Raw genomic sequence first — 12,547 nt, 5'->3', positions numbered from 1 at the left:
CCAGCTACTGTGGACCAAGTGGCAGGTTGGGTTCCCAAGTCTCCTCCTGTACTTACTGAAAGGAAGGAAAACTAGAAGCATCATAAAAAGGATTATAGGACATGCAGAAGTTGGGGGGGGGGGCTCCTGATGACTTTCATCACTACCAAATTAGACTCTTACAATATTAAAACTGTACAAACAATGATAATTTACTATCTGTTGCAATTAATAAAACAGATCACCAAACAGAACCTGATGTTCCTCCACCTCAAAGGGAAACATAAGCTTGGCAGGCAAAAATAAACAATCAGAAATTTTACTCAGAAGGTGCTTAACCTTTTATTTTTACAGTATTTAAAATTCCCATGTTCCCCAGGATAAACTTTCTAAATCTTGTTGTTTTTTTAAATAGCTATACCTGAAAATATACTGACAGGTTACTACCTTATTATTGTTGCCTTTGCTTTGTGACAAAACTCGGGCTTGGATGGTCATTGGTCCTGCCTGTCCAGATTTCCAATGATAAGCACTTGATTTCCTATGAACCAAAAGCAAGAAAGAACTTACAAGTTATGTCTTCTGTAAACAAGAGGAAGATAAATGTTTTCCTTTATATTTTTAAATAAGACGTCATCACAAAAATGAAATATTTGTCTATAGGATAATCAATTTCCCAGAACACAAACACCGTTCCATTAAAACCTGCTTCACATCTATTTTAACAGTAGTAAAAACATCAAATGCATAAGAAAGTACTTATTTTTAGACCATCAAATTGGTCTAAGTTTTTAAATGTAAGAAAATCCCATCAATTCTCTAAGGTTGGTTTTGGAAGAATAAAAACATCACAGAAGACACTTTAGATAAATCGTCATTGTCCCAATTTAGTCTAGGGCACTCATCCAGCACAGCTAAAATCTAGCGTCTTTTAACAAGCCAGGAACTTATAGCTACAATTAAGATTTCAGTGAATATCAGTTTAGATATTGACTACTACGATGGACATGAAAGACAGTGGGGAAGAATTTAAAACTAAGGGAGATAAGACAGTGATTTTCAGCTTTAGCACACTGCATAATCACAGAATGGTAGGGGTTGGAAGGGACCTCTGTGGGTCATCTAGCCCAACCCCTCTGCCAAAGCAGGATCACCTACAGCAGGCTGCACAGGACCTTGTCCAGGCGGGTCTTGAATATCTCCAGAGAAGGAGACTCCACAGCCTCCCTGGGCAGCCTGTTCCAGTGCTCCGTCACCCTCAGAGGGAAGAAGTTCTTCCTCATGTTCAGACGGAACTTCCTCTGCTTCAGTTTGTGCCCATTGCCCCTTGTCCTGTCGCTGGGCACCACTAAAAAGAGTCTGGCCCCATCCTCCTGACACCCACCCTGCAGATATTTATAGGCATTTAGAAGGTCCCCTCTCAGCCTTCTCTTCTTCAGGCTGAACAAGCCCAGCTCCCTCAGCCTTCCCTTGTAGGAGAGATGCTCCAGTCCCCTCACCATCCTTGTAGCCCTCCGCTGGACTCTCTCCAGTAGCTCCTCATCTTTCTTGAATTGGGGAGCCCAGAACTGGACACAGTACTGCAGATGGGGCCTCACTAGGGCAGAGTAGAAGGGGAGGAGAACCTCCCTCGACCTGCTGCCCGCACTCCTCTTGATGCACCCCAGGATCCCATTGGCCTTCTTGGCAACCAGGGCACACTGCTGGCTCATGGCCAACCTGTCGTCCACCATGACACCCAGGTCCCTCTCTGCACTATAATAATACACTATTGCATAATGTTTAGCAAGTATTATAAGTAATGTTTAGCAAGTATTCAAATGACTGACCTACTTTGTTTTACAGAAAACCAAACACAGTGCAATATAAACTAAAGCACACAAAACAAGGGGTAAGGAAAATGTGTAGGAGGGGATGATCTTCCCACCACTGGTGCAAATGTCAATGGTTCCTGTCATTTGAACTCACTGTAACAACGCTATCAGGGTTTTCAGGTACCAGGCCATGAGAACAGTGCCAGAACAACTGCATAAGAACAATATGGGGGGAAAAAGTGCCATGCACTGTTTGGAAAACACTGCCTCAACAGCTCAAGCAAAAGTTTACAGAGCTGCAAACAGCAGGCCCTTAGCGTTACCAAGGCTAAGGCACTAAGGTATCCAAGGCACTTGTATCTCCAGTGACAAAATATCAGGCAGAAGTACAAAGAAATGGGAGCAGATGTTGCCAAGATTTGCTAACATTCAGAGTGAGCCAGTAACAGAGCTGAGACTGAAACTTCCACCCTAGCACTTGCTTCATTACATTATGCTTACTTTCCAAGCTATGTTTTCCATCATACAGAAAATGTCTGAGAAGCTACAGAGATGCATGCAAAACAGGATCAAAGCAATATTAAGAACAACATCCTCTTTAGAAATGTCAGAAATAAGACTGAAATAGTGCAAGAGAAACTACTTTCTGTCTCCTGCTTTAAAACTAAGGTGACAAATCCAGTCAGACAGGGGAAAAAGGGAGAAGAGGGAACAAATGAGGAAAAAGGATCTCTGCCGCTGAAAAAATATCCATGCCAGAAGGATTTGTTAGTTTACTTATTTAACAAAAAAAAAAAAAAAAAAAAAAAAAAAATCAACATTTCAACATGGGAGATTGAAAATAAGAAAGTCATAGGGTAGCAAGTTTATCATTGGGAAGAAAGATTGGAGAGAGGAGACTGAACACTACTGTGAACTCCAAACTTTGCAAGAGATCCCATCTGCAACAGGGGGAGGTGTGGAGGGGGCATCTCACAGGATTCCTTTTTTTGAAACAGAAGTTTAACCTACTTTCTCTCTTCTTTTTCTCTGCTCATTTTTGACCGCAGTTGCTGTAACTTCTTCTCCATCTCTTTGTTTTCTTTTTCTAACTGCACTTTCTCCAACTGCAACTCTCTGACAGTTCTGGAGAAGTTAAAGTAGTAAAATATTCATTAGAAATTATAGGAAAGACAGTAAGGTACCTGAAGAAGTCTAAAGCAGCTAGAAAAAAAAGTTGAAAAATTTGTCATTAAAGGCACGTCACTCTTCTATCTCCCAACACAACCGAAAACAGTCCTGGAAAATTTAGGGCAGGTCAGGTGCAAACTCCTTAGACCCAAGAATATCTCCTTATATATACTGTATACTGACAGTGATGTGGCTACTCTAATATAAGCTTTAGAGTGGCCAACATAAAACTGATACAGTTGTGTCTGTATTCTGAAAGGTCCATTGCTTAATTATATTAAAATAAACTATCCCACTGAATCCCTCAGTATTGTTTGTTTACGAAGTATGTATGTTAGATATACAGCATTACAAGACATATAACTTACTGAGAAAATAGATTAGAGCCTAAGAAATGAAAGGCTTAAGGATAAAAGTGTAGGGAAAACAACAGAGAAGAAACACATCATGATTCTTCTTGCTCTTACAAAATAAGCTCTTCTACTTAATGTTGCATTAAAACTTATCAAAAGTGATTAAAAAACATCTCTATCACAATCAGATAAAATGCACTTACTTTGCTTTTAATCTCACTGACGTTCCAGTTTTTGAGCCTGGGAGTACTACAAAATCATTAACGTTCATGATTCCCAGTATAATCTCTTCTAAAAAAAGTCAGAATATAAATTATCTACAGTTAGCAACTTGTTGAAATGGGAATTTGATTGAAATTAAAACAGTAAAAGCTTGGTACAAATCCAAAAATACTAGTACAGAAGGAAAGAAATGGAGAGCAGAACTTGTGTATGAAGTGCCAATAAAATCCTAGAGCAACTCTAAATTACATTTAGGAAAGAAAAACTTTTACTAGCTTTATGATACCGGGAAAAAGATTTACTTGTCTGTTTCATTTGGGCAATTCCCTGAAGTTCAATGAAAGTGATTTAAAATTAAACAAAAGACAGCTCTCTTGGACCAGACCCGCAGAAAGCACAGAGAAGGAGAAAATTATCAATGACTATGAAGTCAAACCATCTCAACTGATCTGGAAAGGCAAGTGTCTTCCATTATACACGAATTCATACAAAAATATGATAACTCCCAGAGCAGAATTATTCCCTACTTTCAAAACTTCAAGAGAGCAGTAAAGACAATTTTTTTGCCCATGTTGTAAAATACTCTTCCAACAAGCAAGTGGATACAGCACAGAGTCCAAACTAAAGCTTAACATCCACACCCTCCATGCACTAGAACGCCTGCAGTATAACTAGTACAGACGAAGCAGGCTGCAGGAAGAAACATGCCAACACTCGATTTCAAGCACGGTGCCAAAGCTGAACATTTACTTGTGCTGCTGGGATGCATATGGGAAAGGAAAAAAAAACCCCACAACTTTATAGTCCAGAGACTTACAGCTGACAGGATGTTTGGAAACTGTTCTTCAGCTGCTGGCTGTCAGATTCCAGCTGAAAGCAGGACCTCACTGAAATGATATGGAGAAGCTTAGTGTTTGAAATATATCAAATGTGTAACAGCTCAAGAGCAAAAGCTCAGCTACCTGTTCACACACAAACCTGAAAATGACCATTAATACAGTTAAAATATGTCCAAAGAACACCTGCGTCCATGAGGCAAAACGCATGTCAATGGCACATCACAAACAATTGAAGCATCTGGTGCCACAGAACCTGAAAGCCATGATGTTTCAGTGCTGACAGAAATGTCAGGCATGCGCACCAAACACGTTTCTTACTGTGCCGGAGAAACCAAGCACTCCGTCCTTTCTTATCATTTCAAAACAATTATTATTTTATCACATTCTAAGGTAAAACAAGATTCTGTTAAGAAGAAGGTTCTATTGGCGAATGTGCGCTAGCAAGACTAGTGCAGACAGGCCCGGATAACACACTGGTGTTGATGTAACCCAAAGACTACCCAATAGTAAAAATGGAGGTAAATGACTGAAGCCAGCTTACCAAGCTCAAGGAGGGAAAGGAGTGAACTCATATAAATGACTTTTTTTATTAAATTGAACCTATTCCACTGGAAGCAAATGTTTAAAGGGGTAACTTAAAAGTTGTGATAGTATCAGAAAGAAAACCATCTACAAAGTTTCAGGAATACAGTAATACTGAGTGGAAAAAAAGGCATCAAGTTCTAGATAACAGGTGGTATAGATAGACAGCAGGTGATCAAAAACCTGAATTGTTCTGAGAAACTACATGAATTCATTTAAAAGCTATTAGAGCATAATCCTATTTTTTATAAGAACAGTTGTTAAACACTGAGACTGTAACATTCAAAGTTAAACATACCCCATTTGGGGAAATATGCACCCTTAGCATTTAAGACATGCCTAAGCACCCATGAGATGGGCTGCCAGTAAAGTCCACCCAAGGCACGGACTCACACAGCAAACTCCAACTCCTCAGAAACAAACTCCGCACTTGGAAACAGACTTGTAATTTTAATACAGGCAAGAGTTCCCCTTTTTCTGTGTGCTTTTTGTTTACCTACAAATCCTTTTCTCTTTCTAACATGCAAGACAATTTTCCAGTCAGACAAAGAGTAAAGCAACTCATCAACATAAATAAATCAAGACTTATCCACATCCTTTCTGCCTGCTCCTCTACACACACTAGTACTCAAATTTCATCATTCTAGCAGATTCCTCTGTGCTGCTAATGGATATATAGCACAACCGAACAAAACAAAAAAATGGTGTTTCTGCTCAATGAAATTTAAGTCAATTTAATTTTAAAGTCTGCATGGCTAAAAGAACACAAATCTCATATACCCTGTTATCTCAGCTTAGCTCAAATTTCTTCCTAATCAATTTAAAGATTGCTTCTTAACTCAAAGACAGCTGAAGATGGGTGCAGTTTATTTCAAACTATGAGAGTTTAACTAGAGCAGACTAAATTCCAACAGCTTCCTCACATCAATAAACCCATAAAATCCAAAGGGGTACTATCGTATGTGTAATAGCTCACATCCAATTACATAACCATGAACACAGATTTCATGCTAGACTGATCCCTATCCCCTTACCGATAATTCAAACCAAACTCTTTCCTTTGAAGAATTCTTAGCATAATAAAGAATTTGTCTAACACTGCTCTCCACCCATTTGCTCTTAATTATATCAGCTGAGACTGCTGGTCCTTCCATACAATGCCCTTTAACATTTCACTAACTGGTAAAATAACAAAAAACAAACAAACAAACAAAAAATCACACAAACTTTTGATTGCCTTGTAAATCTGCTCCTAACAGCTAGTCTAAACCCAGCTGCCAGGTATGATAATGTAATCTCAGTCTCTTGGGATAAACTTACATTCTCCATGCCCCAGCATCTGTGACACCACCCATTTCAAAGTTCACTTTCTATTTTTAGACAAATTATCCATTTCTATGTTTAATGCCGTGTAACACGCACAAAGTAAGATCACGAAAACCAGATGAAGACAGCTAAATGATACTTTCCTTAAATCATCTTCCTATACTTCACAATTCTGTCACCCATTGGAAAGATGTATTGACTCCATGACTCTGACAAGTCAACACCTATTTCTACCACCTGTGCATCTTCACTGTTTAACCAACAACTATTTCAATAACATTTTAAGTAAATTCAAAACAAAAGACAATGGCAGAATAGTCTCAGTCTCTCCATGTGGACTACTCCAAAAAGAAAAAAAAAAAGTCACGTTACCAAGTATGTTTTCTGAGGTGAATGCCGTATCATCCCCATTATCTGGCTGCAGGAATTGCCCTGTGAACTCCCGCAGAAGCATTGCCCAGAAGCAAGCAGAGCAAAGGAAGAAGCGGGTGGGGGGGATAAGAACAGGTGAATAAACGGAGCAAAGTCAGGACTGGCCTTCAGTATTGCTGTCAGACTCCAGACTCTGCTAAGCAAGGCTTACGGATTTCAGTCAGCCCAGACGACAGCCCTAGGAAAACATACAGCAACGCGCAAAGCCGGACGAAAAATAGTATTAAAAACCCCTGCTCTCAAAGCAGTGGGCTTTCTTTTTTGTTTCGTTACCTATGGCTCTGTTTTCCAAGAAGTCTGAGGAGAGGTGGGAAGGACAGGGAAGAAAGAACCTGCCGAGAGCTGTAACCAAATACCCGAAAGACAGAACGGGGAGGGGGGCGGAATCAAGGGAAAAGCGCAGAGGACGAACACAGACCCGAACTGCGCGGGCAGGTGGCTGGGCAGAGCGCGGGTCCCTTGGCGCCTGTCCCCAGACCTTCTCTCAGCGTCGGGCGGCAGCGGGACGCGCTCGCTCGGGCGAGAACCCTCGGCCCTGAGGGGAAACCGCACGGCGGGGCCACGGCCGCGCCACCCCCGCCCCGACACAAGCTCGGGCCTCCGCCACACCGGAGGCCCCCCCCAGCCGCCGCCAAGAGCTCACTGCCCGGCTCACCCCCGCCAGGGGCCGCTCCGCTCCCGCCTCCCCTCAGCGCTGCCGCCACGCTCCGTTCCCATGGCAGCGGCCGCGCGGGCGAGTCCATTTGGCGCCGTGGGGGGGGGGGGGGGGGGTGAGAGATAGGGAGAGACCACTCCGTGCGGCGATGGGGGGGGGGGGGTGGAATAGGGGAGAGGTCTGCTGGACCCCGGATCCCCTGCGAGTGCCCGTGGGGCCGTGTTCGCATTCAGCTCAGTCCAGACTCCGGGCCAGCACGGCCGCCTGTCAGCTGAGTCCCTCGGCTGTCTAAGGGCCGCCCTGCAGGCTCCGGCCCGGCAGGCCTTGCAGAGGCTGGCCCCAGAGCTCCGGGCTGCTGCCATCGCTGCGAGGAGCAGGGCCAGGCTCCCTCGGGCCGGCCGGGCCTCGCAGCTTCTCCCTCGGTGGCTGTAAAGCTGGCCCTCAGAGCCCCTCGGCCCCGAGTCGGCCCGGGGCCGCTGCCATCGACAGCCGACGGGCCCACCAGGAATGTGCGAGGCCCTCTAGAAATCCTGAGGCTCAGTAACACCTTCGCAGCACTTCGATGCGCTGGCTTTGGGGTGTTCAGGGTGTGCTTTCTAAAGGCTTTTGTCCCCACAGTAAGTGCAAAGGGGTTTCTACCGTGAAAACAACAACATGGCTGGTATTTTCACACTACTGGATGGGTAACGCTCAGACCCCAGCAGAAGTGACAAGGGGTGCCCTGAAGAGCATGGCGACGGAGGAGTTACTTCAAATTATGCTTGATACAGTTTTTCCCTTGGTCTAGCACAGCCCCGCCATAGCACTGAGCCAGCAGTGTGTCCTGGTTGCCAAGAAGGCCAATGGGATCCTGGGGTGCATCAAGAGGAGTGTGGCCAGCAGGTCGAGGCAGGTTCTCCTCCCCCTCTACACTGCCCTAGTGAGGCCCCATCTGCAGTGCTGCATCCAGTTCTGGGCTCCCCAGTTCAAGAAAGATGAGGAGCTACTGGAGAGAGTCCAGCAGAGGGCTACGAGGATGATGAGGGGACTGGAGCATCTCTCCTACAAGGGAAGGCTGAGGGAGCTGGGCTTGTTCAGCCTGAAGAAGAGAAGGCTGAGAGGGGCCCTAATAAGTGCCTATAAATATCTGCAGGGTGGGTGTCAGGAGGATGGGGCCAGACTCTTTTTAGTGGTGCCCAGCGACAGGACAAGGGGCAACGGGCACAAACTGAAGCAGAGGAAGTTCCGTCTGAACATGAGGAAGAACTTCTTCCCTCTGAGGGTGACGGAGCACTGGAACAGGCTGCCCAGGGAGGTTGTGGAGTCTCCTTCTCTGGAGATATTCAAGACCCGCCTGGACAAGGTCCTGTGCAGCCTGCTCTGGGTGACCCTGCTTCGGCAGGGGGTTGGACTGGGTGACCCACAGAGGTCCCTTCCAACCCCGACCATGCTGTGATTCTGTTGGAACCGGCCTGGGTCTGCCCAGCAATAGATAAACCCAGCGGGTACATGGTTGTGCTGCAGGAGGAAGCCGTGTCCTCTCCCTTCATCCCGCGGCTCCTGCTGCAAGGCTTCCCATCTCAGGCCAGACTTTATTCCCAAAGCCGCTGCAAGACGTGCCCCTGCTTATCTTTGTAGCTGGGCTTTTCTATGTTTTTATTCTAACTTATTTGGAACTTCACTCTGAAGGAACCAATACACTCTTCCTGCTGATTAGGTGCCATGCTTTGAGCAGCTAAACTGAAATCAACCGAGCTGAGCACAAGGAGGCTTTGAATAGCTTTTCGCACAAGTTATCCCATTATCCACTGCTAACACTAACCTTTAGTTGATGCACAGGACACAGAGAGCTATAGCCCTTCCTGGTGACATTTAATTTTTCAGAAAAGCTCTATCTATGCACAGCCCATAGGTATGTACAGTTGTAGATCTGTGCATCACCTCTTGGCTCTTACAGACCAGGCATTTATGTATCTGCCAATAAGCAATAACTCCCATGCCGTTCCCTCAAAGGATACCTAGAGTGCATGGCAAGATAATAATTTTTTTAATCAATCATACTTTTTCACTACATTTGCTTCAAGTCTAGCCCTTCCAAATTTGGTGGCTAGGCTGTTACTTATAATTGATGCTCCTTTAGGGGAAAAAACAGTCTTTACAGAAAAGCTGGCATTTCAGGAAAAAGCACTCTGTTTATGATCCAAGCAAAGCTTTAATAAGTGCAAACTATTATCTGTTTGAAATTTATGCACTCTAAGCTGTATTTCATTTGGAAAATTTGCATTTCTGTATGTATTCAAGCTAGGAGGCATAGAATAACGTACACAGTTTTTCTCAACTACATAATCTGTCTGGCAGTAATTTTCCTTCATCATCCTGGTTACAGTACAGTTGTCAAGATTTTACCCTGACAAGCAATTTGTGTTGAGACCCTGTGGAAGCACATATAGAATTTTTGATCTTGATACAGAACCGTACTTTGCATAATGTGTATCAGTCTAAAAATACATCCTAATACTCTCTGCTTTGAAACAAATTTGGAGCTGTTGTCTGTTTGACCAAAAATGTTTTGATGAAAAAGTAGAAATAAATTGTTATCTGTTTTAACAAAATAATTCCAAAGACCATGCAAACTGGAGCCAGCTTAGACTCATTTACCTGGCAATAAACAAGCACTTCAGAATAAAAAGTGACATCAGCATCAGGGAAAAAAAGAATTATTTTTAGAAGATGTTTACACAAACCTCACCTTTTATAAACAACCAGTAGCTGAGTACAGAGGAGGCTGTATCGTTCTAAACCCCAGTGTCTGCATCCTTCTGTCCTGTCTTTGCTGTGACGGAGCGGAGCAGTGTCCACAGTGTAACTGTGCCATTAGTGACAGCTGATGTGTATTCTGGATGTTACTTTAAGCATTGTTTTGTAGCATTTAAACATGTTCTTTCCTGTAGGAAAGCTATGTTGTTAGTAGCCACATACAGTTCTTCATATCACATATTCTATAATAATGACTTACTGAAAGGCATTGTACATGTGATACCTGTTGTATCCTTAAAGAATGTAAAAGTAATACATTATTCTCGATCAATTGTGTCCCAGTCATTGTTACAATACTCAAGACTACTTTTAATTACAAATTTTCTGCTAGGAAAAATGCAAGACTTTCATTTTAGTTTATATGTAAGGTAATTTTCTGCAGAAAAATTGGCATTCAGCTTCCAAAAGTTAAATGATTCATACTGACTTTGTGAGCTTTGGATCAAGCACTTTAGCTGGAAGAATACCAAGAGCCTGTTTTGTATGAGGTTTGGACTATTAGATTTACATACATGGGAGATGAAGTAATGCAGAATTTGATGCTGGCGTTCTATACGTCACCATATTTATAATTAGATTGTTTAAGTTTCAGCTATTTTATGTGTCTTTTCTGCTGTTCAGTCCTATGTTTTGTTCCACTTAGCTAAATCTGATTTTCATAATCAAACATAACTTCGTATTTTTGCAATCAACTTTCACAAATGTAGATCACACAAAAAAAGGAGTGCATGCCTAATTTCTGCCAGAGTCACTTGTCTTGAAAGTAAATGTAAAGTTTATGAGGACAAACAACTGAAATTCAACTAAAATCCATCTGGTGGAGTTGTGCTATAAGTTATAAACCTTCTGTGTTTCTTAAGGCTATTCCTGTTGCTATTACCTTTGTTCTCAAACTGTTCTTGACAACAAAGGAAACCAGATTTATTAACTCTGTGGGTTTTGCCTATTCACTCCATATTAAAATATATTTAAATTGTTTTTGAATCTCTGTATTTAAAGCTACAGTTAGAAAGAAGCTACAGTTAGAAAGAACACCTGAGCACAGAGGCAAGAACCTTACACCAAGAATGACTTTTAGGGTTTTGTACCAAGTCGCATTCCTACTCTGATTTACAACCCTTTAAATTTGTTTCAAGCTTCAGTTTTAAACAAAATAAAAAGCTGTTTATTCCTGTTGTGGAATAATTGGAAGCAGCTTTTACTGCATCAGGACTGAGGAACTCCAAAACTCTTTAAGATGTTTTTAAACGGATTTCCTCTTTAGGTAAGGTGCGCAGGACTTAGCCTGCTCATTGCAGAGGTGAAAGATGCAGAGCTGAAAGATGCACGGGAAAGTAAGACCATCTGCTGAGTTCAGCACTGAGCAGTTTACAAATAGATGAAGACTGGGCATTTGGGCATTTCTAGTCCCCGTATCGTGTTCCCCAGCCACATTTGCACGCTGTAAGGCTCAGCCCTCAAAACAGATCAAGGTTACAGCGTTCATGGCCCTCAGGCTTGATGTGACCAATTTTTCTTCCATCCAGCCTCCTGCCATTCACAGAGGAGAGGGGTCACTGAGCGCAGCTGCGTGCTGGCTGTAGGGGAGAGCTGCCAAAGTAGTATAGGAGGCTCCTCTTCAGCACACTCACTCTCGCCACCCTTCCTGCGTCTGCGTGCCTACAGCAGAGACTGGTGAAAGGTTGGGGAGACACTGCCTCCTGTGAAGGTGAGGGCCCAGACCCAAAACTTCAACCCTTTTCAGGTTGGAGAGCTGTGAGTTATGTTAATACTGAAAATGAAGAAGGAACAGAAAATATAATTCTGTTGTTTTTTAAGCTCCATTTGTTCACTTCCCACAAACGTTCATGCAGTTCAAATTCCACTTTCATGAACAGTTACCAAAAGCCAGTTTTAAAATCTTATAAACCAGTATTTGCAGGAAATGAACTTTAGATTTGCTCTGGAACAGCTTGTTTTTGTAACCAGGCAAGAAATGGAAATAACATCAGTTTTGCTTACCTGACCATGCACTACTAATACACTTCCAATAAAAGCAGAGTGGTTTTAGTTTTCAAGAGAAGACTGCATTGGTTATTAGGTGAGAATTACTTGCTCCATTTTGTCATACAGCAAGAACATTGTTTTCCCTCTTCCTCCACCATTTGTAGCTGCAGATACATATATGGAATGAAAGCTACCAATCAGTCAGCTGTGAAGCACGTTACACTTTTAGTCACACCAGATCCCATTTAAGATGGTCTGGAGTATTAAAGCTATTAAATGCAGGCCAACCCTTGAACAGCATAATCCCCTTTGCTTGATAGGAGAGGGCTGGTTAAGTCTGCTGGGAAGACAAACCCAAGCAGGGTGCACACTCAGGGAAGACAGTAGTGGAAA

At 42.9% G+C, this 12,547-nt stretch overlaps 1 protein-coding gene across 5 annotated transcripts in view; it reads right to left on the bottom strand.

The window, feature by feature from the left end:
- The window catches only part of ZBBX (zinc finger B-box domain containing), a 30,348-nt gene extending 18,128 nt beyond the window's left edge, over positions 1–12,220 (bottom strand). For 3 of the 5 annotated variants that reach the window (XM_075417384.1, XM_075417386.1, XM_075417387.1), the window contains exons 1-5: positions 7,136–7,384; positions 4,356–4,425; positions 3,520–3,607; positions 2,805–2,918; positions 427–520 (exon numbers count right to left, since the gene is read on the bottom strand). In XM_075417384.1, coding sequence (XP_075273499.1) covers positions 427–520; positions 2,805–2,918; positions 3,520–3,587 — 276 coding nt within the window. In that variant the 5' untranslated portion in view covers positions 3,588–3,607; positions 4,356–4,425; positions 7,136–7,384. Of the gene's footprint in view, positions 1–426; positions 521–2,804; positions 2,919–3,519; positions 3,608–4,355; positions 4,426–7,135; positions 7,440–10,100; positions 10,297–12,169 lie in introns of those variants that run through there. The other 2 variants (XM_075417385.1, XM_075417388.1) reach the window with 2 other exon arrangements.
- Between the last annotated feature and the right edge of the window lie 327 nt (positions 12,221–12,547).

This window comes from Opisthocomus hoazin, chromosome 4, assembly GCF_030867145.1.
Source record: "Opisthocomus hoazin isolate bOpiHoa1 chromosome 4, bOpiHoa1.hap1, whole genome shotgun sequence".
NCBI classification, from domain to species: domain Eukaryota; kingdom Metazoa; phylum Chordata; class Aves; order Opisthocomiformes; family Opisthocomidae; genus Opisthocomus; species Opisthocomus hoazin.
This window is presented reverse-complemented; position numbering and strand designations above follow the sequence as displayed.